Source organism: Cnephaeus nilssonii, assembly GCF_951640355.1.
Source record: "Cnephaeus nilssonii genome assembly, chromosome: 5".
Taxonomy (NCBI): Eukaryota; Metazoa; Chordata; class Mammalia; order Chiroptera; family Vespertilionidae; genus Cnephaeus; species Cnephaeus nilssonii.
Window position 1 is genome coordinate 17,379,499 of NC_137076.1, and position 13,174 is coordinate 17,392,672.

Genomic DNA, 13,174 nt, shown 5'->3' on the forward strand with positions numbered 1-13,174 from the left:
CACAGGCAGGCAGGTCTCCAGAACATTTATTCACTCCATGGGCAGGGGGCGAGGTCCAGTGGCACTTCCTACGTGTACCAGATGAAGCCATAGGCGGCGTTGACAATCTCCTCATTCGTGCGCAGTCCATACAGCTCACCCAGTACAGGGGGCACCCAGCGCTTTGTGTGGAACACAGACTCGCCCACCTGAGGGGAAAGCAGGTACAGGTGGGGGTACTGGCCACTGTGTCAGAAGCTGCCGCCTTCCTCACCTCACTCCCAGCACCCACTGCAGGCGTCCTCAAACTACGGCCCGCGGGCCACATGCGGGTGTTTTTGCCGTTTTGTTTTTTTACTTCAAAATAAGATATGTGCAGTGTGCATAGGAATTTGTTCAGTTTTTTTTAAACTATAGTCTGGCCCTCCAAGGGTCTGAGGGACAGTGAACTGGCCCCCTGTTTAAAAAGTTTGAGGACCCCTGACCCACCGACTCTCTCAGCTTCAAAGAGGTTTTCTGTGGAAGGTTGCACTTCTGCAGTGGCCTAGACCCTTGCCCTCCCTACAGGGGACCCACCTTCCAGTCGGGCACATCCTTCATGACGATGGCCTCCTCCTCCAGGTTCTCCCGAAGCATCTGCAGGATCCTGTAAGGATGGAGTGGGAGGTGGGGACAGGCCTGAGTACCCCAAGGGACCCCTGCCTAATGCACCTATCAGACCCCCTACTCACTCCCCCTCCAATCATCTCCTGCCACTTCCAACCCTGCACACACTGACCTCTTTCTTTCCTTTCCTCACCCTGGCAAACTTTTTTTTTTTACTAGAGCAGTGGGAGGCAAACCGCGGCTCACAAGCCACATGCGGCTCTTTGGCCCCTTAAGTGTGGCTCAGCGTTAGACCACTTCTTCAAAATAGACTCGCCCAGGCCGAAAACCGACCTCTGCGCACGGGCCACGAAGTTTCAATCGCACTGTACGTGCGCGCCCGCACATGGTATTTTGTGGAAGAGCCACACTCAAGGGGCCAAAGAGCCGCATGTGGCTCGCGAGCCACGGTTTGCTGACCACTGTACTAGAGGCCCCATGCACAAAATTCGTGCATGGGTAGGATCCCTAGGCCTGGCCGGCAATCAGGGCTGATCTGCAGGGCAACCAGCAGGGTGATGGGGGGGAGGGGGGGGCCCTCTGCTGGCATCCGCCTTGGCTAGCCTGGGGCCTGCAGGCTGGAGTCAGCTCCTGCGTTGAGCGTCTGCCCCCTGGTGATCATTGCGCGTCATAGCGACGACCAGTTGTTATGGTCGTCGTTCAGTAGATTTGCATATTAGGCTTTTATTATATAGGATTGATTTCAGAGAGAAAGGGAGGAGAGAGATAGAAACATCAATGATGAGAGAAATCATCAATCGGCTGCCTCCTGCATGCCCCACACTGGGGATCAAGCCCACAACCCGGGCATATGCCCTGACAGGGAATTGAACCAGTGACCTCCTGGTCGATGCTCAACCACTGAACCACGCCGGCCTGGCTCCCTAGCAAACTCTTTTCTCCTGCCCCAGCCCCAACACTCCCTTCTTGCAGAAAAGCCTTCCCGTTCTCCCCCTTGGTCTCCACTTTGTCTAAGGCCCCCTCCAAGGATGACAGCAGTTTGTATGTGCAAAGATGCAGCTGCCAGTCCCCATGTGCATTTTGGCTGTCCCCGAACTGCAAGCTAGGGCACTCAGGCCTATGACCTCCTGACCCTGGCGGTCCCACCTTCGGTCCTTCTCTGCCTGCAACAGCGGCATCAGTGCGATGCGGGCCTCAAAGTCCTCGATCTGCAAGCGCCTGTGAAACCCCAAAACCAACACTTGGATCAGATTAGGGTGGGCAGAGAGGGAGGCAGACGATGTGGCCCCTGGACATTCAGGGTGAAGCACTTCTGCAGTGGCCTAGACCCTTGCCCTCCCTACAGAGGATGGTGGTTGGGGGAGAGGAGAGCAAGCAGGATAGAGCTTGGGCACTAGGCTCCGTCCACCAGGAACCCGAGATGGGGAACCCAGCTAGTGCAGGCATTGGTCCACAAGACTGCTGGCTTCACACTTTCTTTTCAATTAAAAAACTTTTCTTTTTAATCCTAAAAATAGCCCAAGTCTGTAACTGCACTGAAGGAAGGGAAGCATTCATTATGGGAGCTCTGGGCCTTACAAAACCATGTCCCCTTCATCTCAAAATAACATTGGGGCATTCCTTTCTTCTCCCTGCTCTTCAGCATCTTCCAAGCCCCAGCCATGTCTGTGCTCGGGGCTGGGGAGAACAAGCCCTATTGTGTCCCAGGGAGTGGCCTCTGGCCATATCCCCTCATCACCAGAAATCTTACGGAGGCACAAGGAAGGGGTAGATGAACTTCAACCCCTCTGCTGGCCCTACACCCCAGGCTACTGCCCCCATCACAGCCACACTGTGGCCACTACTGTGTCCCCCTAGGAGGCTGGGCCTGGTCTTGCCAGTCCAACACAGGGGCCCTTGCATCCAGCACCCATCAGGTGCTCCTGGGTATACTCAATAATGAGGAGCACCCTCCACGAGCTGAGCCTTCTCTAGCACCCTCCTCAGAGATTCCTGGCCGAGTGGGGGATGCTAAGGACATATGACATAGGTGGGATAGGGTGGAGGAGCCCAGCCAGTCAGAGGCCAATGACAAGGAGCCACATGGCAGGGAATCAGATGAGCTCAGAGGTGGCTGGAGTCTGAACTGAGGCAATTGTAGGCCTTGGTCCCTCAGGCCCTACATGGCTGGCGTGGCCACTGTCTTGCATGATCTGCTTTCCATGCCCTTATATCATCATTACTTGGTTGCCATGGACTACCTGGACACCCTCGAGTCCCCAGTGGCAGAGGCTGAAGGGGTGCCTGGTGAACACCTGGAGGCAAGCTCTTTGCTTACTAGTCAGTCATTAAAGGTAAAATCCAAAAATGGATTTGCTGGGTCCCCAAGACCTGGGGGGTTGGTGAGGGGCCCAGTGTATACCAAGTCCACAGGCACATGCCCACCCTCAGCTGCACGGGGCCTACCTGCGTTCACGATTCCACTTCGTCATGCTCCAGTGCCCAAAGATCATGGCCCCAATGCCCAGAGCGAACATGCTGTAGCCTGTGGGGAGAGGAGCACCAGCTCAGCATCTGCATGAGAACAGGCCACCCTGGTCATTTCTTCTCATGAAGCATATCCACTCGCTGTACAAATAACCCCAGAAATACAGACGATGGAGAAGGTGAGAGTGCCCTGACCCCCTCCCAGAGATGGCTTGTATTTCTTCAGACTATTTTTTTCTCTGTGGAATGTCCACTGGCCCGCTTCCTTGGACACCCCCTCTTCTATCACGTTTGTCCCTCTGCAGGCAGGGGACACCAAAGCCTCAGCTTCTCTCTCATAGGCAAGACTGGCGGCAGCACCACCTCTGCCCCCATGCTGGGGTTTCTGGAAGGTACTGGGCAGGGACTGCAGGAGGACTCAAAGGTCTAGGTGTTTATGGCTGGACTAGAGGCCCGATATGTGCAAGAGTAGGCCTTCCTTCCCCCAGCTGCCGGCACCGGCTTCCCTCTGGCACTCAGGATCCAGGCTTCCCTCACAGCCCCAGCTTCATCCGGAAAGTTGTCCTAGGTAATAATTAGCATATTACACTTTTATTATTATAGATGGCCCTGGCAGCGCAATCTTGCTGGAGGTTGTTTGGTTCCCAGTCAGCCAGCCAGCCCCTCAGGGATGGCTGACGCCCATGGCTAGGTTCCAGCTCCATGGTAGCTCCCATCTGCCTGGGCCACCTCCTTGCATGCTGCTCACAGGGCCTACCTCGTGAATGCAGGTAGGACCCTGTGCGAGGCTGTCAGAGGCAGGCTGTGCCCTTCAGGGGTTGCCACCATCCCCTGGCCTCCTGGGTGCTGCTCCTAGCCCGGCAGGGTAGACACCCACTTCCTGTCCAAGCCCAGGGGAACAGGCTGCCATGAATATTTACTGCGCTCCAGCAGGCATTCACTGTAATCCTGACTGACAGGCTGTGGGCCTGCTGGGGTCTTCAGGGAATCCCAGACACCTGGGGCCTGGCTGGCCCTGCACCCCCTCATCTTTCGAGCATGGTCTCTTCTCTGGCCAGGCCTCCAGGTTGCTGTGACAAATGGACAGGCTCAGCTAGGTCAATCTCCAGTCAACACCTAGTAAAGGACTGGTAAACAAAGGGCGATGCCGCTCCCTGGGCCTCATGGGGAGAAAAGGGGTCGGGGGTGTCTTTCTTTTTCACATCAGCTGGGACACAAGGTTCATCAGGCACCTCTGCTGGACCTGGAGATACATGATAAACTGGCTCCATATTTCCCCCCTTAGTTCAACTTGTTAAAAACACCAGCTCAGGTCAGCGAGGCACGCTAGAGCAGCGGTCACCAAACTTTCGGACCTCACGGACCACCAGTGGTCCATGACCGCTGCTCTAGAGACAAGACCCCTCCCAGCACACACAATAGTTGGCCACCAGTGTAGGGCGCTTCATCAGAGCTGCCTCATTCTTTTGAATAGCTGCAGAGAGGCCCAGAGGCCTCCCCTTCTGACCCCACCCCAGGGGACGGACCTGGACTGTCTTTGTGAAATCCTTTGCCATCACACCTGGCACCCAAGTGTGAGTCCATCTGCAAGATAAATTCCAGGACTAAGGATGCCTTTATGATGATGCAGCTCTAACTCATCTCTTCCTCACTAAGGGCTGCAAGGCCCAGACCCCAGGCCCTGGGCAGGTGATGTCTGTGCTTCTGGAGCTGCCAGTATGTTGGGAAAGGCCAAGGAGTAGCATGCCCAGAGGGTGTGCGGACCATGGGTAACCAAGACTTAAATAAATGGAAACACTTCCTGTGTTTATGGATCAGAACTTAATTTAACGTTTTGTTCAGATGGCAGCACTCTCCAAAATGAGGTAGATTCAACACAGGCCTCATCAGAATCCCAACCCATCCCCCACAATCTGACAGAAATTGACTAGCAGATCGTGAAATTCATATGGAAATGCAAGGGACCAGAATAAACAAAACAATTCTGAAGAAGAACAAAATATGAGGACTCACACTTTACAATTTCAAAACTTATCACACAGCTGTGTGTACTGAACAGCGTGGCACTGGCATCAGGACAGACATGTATATCGCTGGCAAAGAGCTGAGAATCCAGAAATAAACCCTCACATTTATGGTCAATTGAATTTATCCAAGGGTGCCAAGACAACTCAATGGGGAAAGAACAGGCTTTTCAGCAAATTGGACAACTGGATAGCCACATGCAAAAGAATAGTGTGCTCCTTCCTACTCCCATCCACACAAAAAAATGAACTCAAAATTGATCAAAGACCTCAATGTAAAAAGCTAAAATTATAAAACTCAGAAAACAGGAGTCAGTCTCTGTGACCTTGGATGACACAATGATTTCTTAGATAAAACACCAGAAGCACAAGAGACAAAAGAAAAAAGTTGATGAACTGGACTTCACTGAAATAAAAAAACTTGTGTGCTGCAAATGAGACCATTGAGCTGAAAAGGCAACCCACAGAATGGGAGGAAGTATTTGCAAATCATATATCTGATAAAGGAATGGTATCCAAAATATATAAAGAACTATTAAATCTCAACGATAGCCCAGCATGCTCAGTGGTTTAGCGTTGACCTATGAACCAGGAGGTTACGGTTTGATTCCTGGTCAGAGGTCAGGAGTCAGGGCTCGATCCCCAGTATGGGGCATGCATCATTGATGTTTCTATCTCTCTCTCCTCTCCCTTCCTCTCTGAAATCAGCAAAAATATATGTATTAAAAAAAAACACACTCAATGATAAAAAGATGAATAACCCAATTTAAAAAAAATATATTTTATTGATTTTTTTACAGAGAGGAAGGGAGAGGGATAGAGAATTAGAAACATCGATGAGAGAGAAACATTGATCAGCTGCTCCCTGCACGCCTCCTACTGGGGATGTGCCCGCAACCCAGGTACATGACCTTGACCGGAATCAAACCTGAGACCTTCCAGTCCACAGGCCGACGCTCTATCCACTAAGCCAAATGGGTCAGGGCGAATAACCCAATTTTAAAATGTGTAAATGATTTAGATGTTTCTCTAAGAAAGCTATACAAATGGCCAATATACACAAGAAAGATGCTCAATACTATTAGTCACCAAGGAAATGCAAATTAAAACCACCTGGGATGGTGAGACTCAAAAGAATGATAAATAGTGTTGTCCAGATGTGAAGAAATTTGAACTCCCAGATGTTGCAGATGGGAACATAAAATGGTACAGCCAAAGTGGAAAATAGTTTGGGAGTTCCTCAAAATGTTAAATGTGGAGTTACCATAACCCAGCAATGACATTCCCAGGTGAAATTTCACCTAAGAGAAACGAAACATATGCCACATAGACACTTTTACACACATGTTCATAGCAGCACTGTTCACAACAGGAGAAAGGTAGAAACAACTGAAGAGTGCCTCAAGTGGGAAAGGATACACAAAAGTGGCCCATCAATACAAGATTATTACTCATCCACAAAAAGGAATGAAGCACTGGCACATGCTACATGAACATTAAAAACACCATGCTGAGCCCGGCCGGCTTGGCTCAGTGGTTGAGCATCGACCTGTGAACCAGGAGGTCACCGGTTCGATTCCCGGTTGGGGCACATGCCCGGGTTGCGGGCTCCATCTCCAGTGTGGGGGGCGTGCAGGAGGCAGCCGATCCATGATTCTCTCTCATCACTGATGTTTCTATCTCTCTCTCCCTCTCCCTTCCTCTCTGAAGTCAATTAAAAAACAAAAACAAACAAACACAAAAAAAAACACACCATGCTGAGAGCTTGGCTGAGAGACTGCAGGGGGAGGAAGAATGGGGAGTTTGGGAAGGGAGAGTGGGGGGGACCCCCTTCTGAGCTCTGGCCTCTCCTGAGGCCCTGAGTTGTGCAGCTACCCCAGTCTCCTCCTCCCCCCAAAAAACACAACATGCTGAAAGAAACCAGACACAAAAGGATACATTGTGAATGATTCCATTAATATGAAGTGTCCAGAAGAGGCAAATCCATAAAGACAGAAAGCAGATTAGTGGTTGTCAGGGGCTGAGGGGAGAAGGGGGAGTGACTGCTAGTAGGCATGGGGTTTCTTTTGGGAGTGATTAAAGTGTTTTAAATTTACACCACGGTGATAGTTACACAACTGCAAATAGACTAAATATCTGTGATCTGTAAACACAAAACAGGTAACTATATGGTATGAAATCTCAATAAAAATGTTAAAGACACAAGAAAAAAAGGAGCCACATACTGGGCATAGGAGGTAGTGGAGAGAGCTGGGTGTGAGATGAGGAGTTGTGGGGGTAGTGTCACTTTAGGAGCAGCAGGGATTAAAGGCAGCTTGAGCCAGCTTGGCATGCTCTGGGATGCTGGTGGTGAGTGGTCCAGGGAAAGAGGTGCCAGGCTTGAGGCCACAGTGCCAGGCTCAAAAGAGGCAAGGCTGGAGGAGGCCCATGACAACAGAGGATGAGGGTGGGGTACCGGACAGAGCACAGGGTCTTTGCACTCGCTGTTCCATCCATCTGAGGAACTCCTCCTCAGAGAGGTCACACAGGCACTCCCTAGCTAAAGCAGGTCCTGGTTAGCCCAGGCCCCTCCACTCACTACAACAGGAAATTCAGGCATGATATGACATTGAATTCAAGACAAGGCCCATAGCCATGTACACACTCAACAAAGTTAATGAATGAATGCAAGAGCTTAAGCAAAGACCACACCAACTGAAGGAGTATCTTCCTCACACCTCTGCAGCCAGGAAATACTGGGGTGGGTTTGTATGTGTTACAATGAAAGTCATGTAAAAGGGATGTGATTAGGAGACCCAACTCCAGGCAATGGCATTTAGGGCCCGCTGCGCTATGAACAGGAAGAGGACCGGTATAAAGGTATAAAGGGTGTGTTTGTAGGTTAAAAAAAAAAAAAGATGCCGAGTGAGGAGGGCCCAAGGAGACCCAAGGGCTGGTCACACAGGAGCATGTGTGTAAACAGACCTTATGGAGCACACCTGAGGGGTGCACTGGCCTGGTTGTTATGACTCAGATTCATTCAATGTGCTCTAGGATGAGTTGAGTGCCCATGTGGTGTCAAATCTATCTTTAATCTGTTTTTGTATGGCCCTCCGGATAAGAACACTTTTAGATTTGTAAACAACTGTTAAAAAAAAAAAAAAAAGCAGCAGCAGTGGACAGTGGATAGAGATAATCTGGCCAATAAAGCATAAAATATTTATCTGGCTCTTTATAGAAAAAGTTTGCCAACCTCTGTTCTGGGATACAAAAAAGCCAAGAAGGGGAGGGGAAGAACTTGAATTTTCAATAGCCAACTTATCTACCATCAGAATTATTTTTTTTACTATGCCCACGAATTTTTTATTAAAGCATAATATGCAGATTTTAAAAATATATATCTTTATTGATTTCAGAGAGGAAGGGAGAGAGATAGAAACATCAATGATGTGAGATAATCATTGATTGACTGCCTCCTGCATGCTGGGATGGAGCCCCAACCTGGACATGTGTCCTTGACTGGAATCGAACCTGGGACCCTTCAGTCCACAGGCCAACGCTCTATACATTGAGCCAAACCGGCTAGGGTTATATGCAGATTTTAATGTATTCACAATTAATTTGTTTTAAATTTTTTTGTTAATCCTGGGTGTGAAGTATGTGCATCTTTTACTTTCTCTCTTCCCTTTTTCTGTGATGAACCCAACAACAACATTTTTTAAAAACATATTTTTATTGATTTCAGAGAGGAAGGGAGAGGGAGAGAGAAGTATCAATGATGACAGAGAATCATTCACTGGCTGCCTCCTGAACGCCCCACACTGGGGACCAGCCGCAACCCAGGCATGTGCCCTGACGGGAATCGAACCGTGACCTCCTGGTTAAGAGGTCGACTGCTCAACCACTGAGTCACACTGGCCAGGCACGAATTTTAAAATGTTACTTAAAACGTTTGAAAAACTTAAGAATATATATTCCTGGGATATCCTACAAGTGAGGAGCACCAGCGAGGAACCACCACAAAGAACATCTTTTAAATTCCTTCGGTGTTCCGGGTTTTGAACCCAGCTTTTTTCGGGGTGGCCCTGCCGGTAAGGTCGCAGCCTCTCTCGGGCCTCAGTTTTTCCACCTGTAAAATAGAAGCGTGGCCGAGGGCTAAGGGTTCAGGCTAAACTAACCTCAATTTAACCTACTGTGGAAAGGAAATAATTAACAGGACCGACTTCTGGGCTGTTAGGAGAAGAAATTAAAGGAATTAGTAATCGCTCGACAAATTACAGCAGTTATCGTTATTGTTACCACTGACGCTACCTATAGACTCGGACTCCGCCTCTCCTCACACCGCAGGTAGAGTGAGGCCGGTTAGCCTCCCCAGCGCCCCGCCCCCGCTGCGGCGCTCAGGAGGCCCAGACCCTGACACCACGGCGCAGACGGACACTGACCCGACAGTCCCCGACGCGGAAGGTTCCGTTTGTAGTCGATGGGGCCGTAGCCCCCAGGAGGGGGCATGTCCTGCTTCACCTTCGAGGCCGCCATGTTCGGGTGCTGTGTACTTCCGGTTGTGGGCGGAAGTGACGTAACCGGAGGTCGCCGCCATGATGAGTGTGGCGGAAGCTGTCGCGCAGGTCCCGGGTGGGGCCAAGGAACCCAGGACGCTAGTGTAGCGATCCTACTGCGCGGGAGAACTCAGGCTATGATGCCCGGCTGCAGCCAAGGAATCCTTATTTCTTCTCCCAGACGAGGCGTGGCTCAGCCGGTGTGGACGGCTGGAACCTGTGGGGTCGCCCAGGTTCTTGCATCAAAGCACTTCCCTTTCACCTTCCCTCTGGGGTGATGCGCAGGGCAATCTAGCTCCGGAGGGAGACAGGTCACCGAGCTAAGCCCCCTTTCCCGTTTTTCCCCCCTCTGGGTCTGTGCGGGCAGCCCAGGGCTCCATATAGTCAAGGCTTGGTACAAGTAGTTGGGTGGGGGCGGCAGCTGCTCAAATTTGGACTCGCAAGGAGCAACCCACCCCAACCACCCCCTGGCACAGATTCTGCTCCTTGGTGGTGGTCGGGAGCCCTTGGTAGTAGTAGCCTCTCATCAGGAACTGATTATGAGTCATAAAGCCCTAGGGCCTTGGGGGGGTCCATCCCGAGGCGGGGTGACGCCCGCGGGGCCCCCACCCCCGAGGTAGGGTGACGCCCGCAGTCACTTCACAAGGCAGAAATTGTTACCTGGGTAATAAAAGGCACCGCGGCAGCCGGAGCCCGGGAGTGGGCACATGGGGGTGCGGGTGTGCAGGTGCCAAGCGCCATGGGTTAGGCCCGAGATCGGAGTCCGGCCGCCCCCCCGACAGCAGCCGCCTCCTGCTCTCCGTGCGCCCCAGGCGCCACCATGTCGGGCGACAAACTCCTGAGCGAACTCGGCTATAAGCTGGGTCGCACGATAGGTGAGGGCAGTTACTCCAAGGTGAAGGTGGCCACGTCCAAGAAGTACAAGGGAACAGTGGCCATCAAGGTGGTGGACCGGCGGCGCGCACCGCCTGACTTCGTCAACAAGTTCCTGCCCCGCGAGCTGTCCATCCTTCGAGGAGTGCGGCACCCGCATATTGTGCACGTCTTCGAGTTCATCGAGGTGTGCAACGGGAAGCTGTACATCGTGATGGAGGCAGCCGCCACGGATCTGCTCCAGGCCGTGCAGCGCAACGGGCGCATCCCCGGGGGGCAGGCCCGCGACCTCTTCGCACAAATCGCCGGCGCCGTGCGCTACCTGCACGACCACCACCTGGTGCACCGCGACCTCAAGTGCGAAAACGTGCTGCTGAGCCCTGACGAGCGCCGCGTCAAGCTCACCGACTTTGGCTTCGGCCGCCAGGCTCACGGCTACCCTGACCTGAGCACCACCTACTGCGGCTCAGCAGCCTACGCATCGCCGGAGGTTCTCCTGGGCATCCCCTATGACCCCAAGAAGTACGACGTGTGGAGCCTAGGCGTCGTGCTCTACGTCATGGTCACCGGGTGCATGCCCTTCGATGACTCAGACATCGCTGGCCTGCCCCGGCGCCAGAAGCGCGGCGTCCTCTACCCCGACGGCCTCGAGCTGTCCGAGCGCTGCAAGGCCCTGATCACCGAATTGCTGCAGTTCAGCCCGTCGGCCAGACCCTCGGCGGGCCAGGTAGCGCGCAACGGCTGGCTGCGCGCTGGGGACTCCGGCTAAAGCCGGAGTTCCCACATACCAGCCGCCCCTAGCACTGCGCAAGCGCGGCACACGCGAGAGGCGCGCTTCCAGCGTCCCGCGAAGCCGCTGCGCACCAATGCGCATGCGTCCTTTCCCCTTTCCTTCTTTCTCGACAGCAGGGGCCACAGTTGCCCCTGTTTGGAATCTAGTTCCTCCTCCACGAACCGGAGAGCGCATGCGCATCCTCGATTACCCCCCTGCAAGAAGGCCCCGGGAGGGGGCGAGACCAGAGGATGCTGAAGCATTGCGCCTGCGCGGACTGAGCGACTGCTCTGCGGCCGGAGGAGGCTGCCAGGTAGAGCTGCCCACTAGGGGACGCACGCTGAGTGCGTCCATTCCCAGCCCTGCCGCGCAGGCCGCCGCGGGACGGCGCGCTCCGGGCGTCACCCGCGTTGTAATTTGCAATAAACTCGCTCTACCTCGCACCTGGCTCTAGCAATGCCACCCTTTTACGGAGCGGGGAGAAGGGGTCAATCCCCGGAAGGCAAGCGCGGGCGCCCCCTTTTAGAGAAAGGTTGGTTAAGGTTCTTGCTCCAGTTCTCAAAAGGGAGTTGGTGGGATTCGAACCTGTAAATTTTGGGCTCCCCCAGCCTGGGAAGAGTCCAAGGGGCTTTGAGGTCATTCCCAGGGTCGTGATGGTCCTGGGAATAGAGATGTTGGGCTAAGGAGCAGAGACCCAGCACCCTTCTCATGTTTTAAGGAGGGAATGGCGTGGGTAGGTGGGGAGACGCTGTCTCGAAATCACCTGAGCATTTACAGATAAGGAAATTGATGCCCACACAGACGTCACTGCCCTTGAACACAGCTGTGATTTGAACCCAGATATAGCTGAAGTAGAGTAGGGCGGTGGTGGAAGCTCTCCTTAGTGAGGGCCCCTTCCTTAGTGAGGGTAAGAGTCTGGGGGGAAAGTCAAGGGCGGGGCATAAGTCCACTGGACAAGCTGATTTGTTCAGTTCTCTCAATTAATGCATTTATTGAACTTCTGTATACCAAGCTTTGGAACTCAAGAAAGAAGCTTAGATCCATCCCTGCCCTCAGTGAAGAGGCAAATGAAAAGTCAAGTAAAAAAAATTGCATGGAAATCTTTTAAAAATTGTAAGTTGTGCTAAATGCTGGGGGGGAGGGGGGGGGAGGATGCCTGAGGGATTGAAGGAGGTATCTGAACTGAACCCTGAAGGAATCAGCCACTGGAAATAGTGGAAAGTGTTTCATGAGTTCCCAAACAGGATGGAGCTGGTGTGTTTGAGTAATGCCAGGAAGCCCCTGCGGCTGGAATGGAGAGGAGGTGGAGAGGTAAAGGTGTATGTCTGGAGAGGGGACCCCATATGGCCTGGGGAGTTTGAGGGTTATTTTGCTATGATGAGGTTACTGGTATGGGAAACATCTCCCTAATCCTTAATCCTGCCCGCTTCCATCTGAAGCCCATGGCCAGTTTAAGGAGACCATGCCCCACCCCTTCTCATTCACTCCCCATGGTGCTCAGGTGCCCTGGGGATTAAGTGCCAGCTCTCCTCTCACACCCTTGAAATAGGCTTGATCCCAACCCCTCATTTTGCAGATGAGGAAACAGGCTAAGAGAGGGGAAGTGCCTTGCCTCCATCTGGCTTTTTCACATCTGAATTGAGACAGAAAAACCAACGTTTTGGTTTACACTGGAAGGGTGCCTTCCTTACCTGGACCATATCTCAGGCTCTGCACCTGGAAAATGGGGCTAGAAACATATCCTTGGGGTTGTTGGAAAGGGCTGTGGTTTACTGGAGGACTGCACCTCGATCCTTCTCAAAGCTCCCACTTCACTCAGAATAAAACCCACATCCTCACCCATCTTCCCCACTGGCCAGCCACACTGCCTTTCTCATCCTCCACCTGCCAGGCTTGGTCACACCTCTGAGACTTGTCAC

At 52.5% G+C, this 13,174-nt stretch overlaps 2 protein-coding genes across 2 annotated transcripts; one reads left to right on the forward strand and one right to left on the reverse strand.

The window, feature by feature from the left end:
* Nucleotides 1-8: 8 nt before the first annotated feature.
* On the reverse strand, nucleotides 9-9,744 carry NDUFA13 (NADH:ubiquinone oxidoreductase subunit A13). The gene is made up of 5 exons (XM_079771461.1): nucleotides 9,497-9,744; nucleotides 3,031-3,109; nucleotides 1,732-1,803; nucleotides 556-625; nucleotides 9-188 (listed from the first exon to the last, which is right to left on the reverse strand). Exons 1-5 carry the CDS (start codon nucleotides 9,588-9,590, stop codon nucleotides 69-71), a joined length of 435 nt encoding a protein of 144 aa, XP_079627587.1. The 5' UTR covers nucleotides 9,591-9,744; the 3' UTR covers nucleotides 9-68.
* A 197-nt stretch (nucleotides 9,745-9,941) lies between these two features.
* On the forward strand, nucleotides 9,942-11,307 carry TSSK6 (testis specific serine kinase 6). Its single transcript, XM_079771460.1, has one exon. It carries the CDS (start codon nucleotides 10,431-10,433, stop codon nucleotides 11,250-11,252), a length of 822 nt encoding a protein of 273 aa, XP_079627586.1. The 5' UTR covers nucleotides 9,942-10,430; the 3' UTR covers nucleotides 11,253-11,307.
* Nucleotides 11,308-13,174: the final 1,867 nt, after the last annotated feature.

Bases quoted from the DNA above. Each gene is read 5' to 3' on its own strand.
- NDUFA13 (XM_079771461.1), bottom strand. From the start codon at position 9,590: ATGGCGGCCTCGAAGGTGAAGCAGGACATGCCCCCTCCTGGGGGCTAC. The intron at 626-1,731 runs GTGGGACCGCCA...CCATCCTTACAG, and splicing joins CAGGCAGAGAAGGACCGAAG to GATCCTGCAGATGCTTCGGG. The intron at 189-555 runs GTGGGTCCCCTG...CTTTCCCCTCAG, and splicing joins AGGATGTGCCCGACTGGAAG to GTGGGCGAGTCTGTGTTCCA.
- TSSK6 (XM_079771460.1), top strand. From the start codon at position 10,431: ATGTCGGGCGACAAACTCCTGAGCGAACTCGGCTATAAGCTGGGTCGC.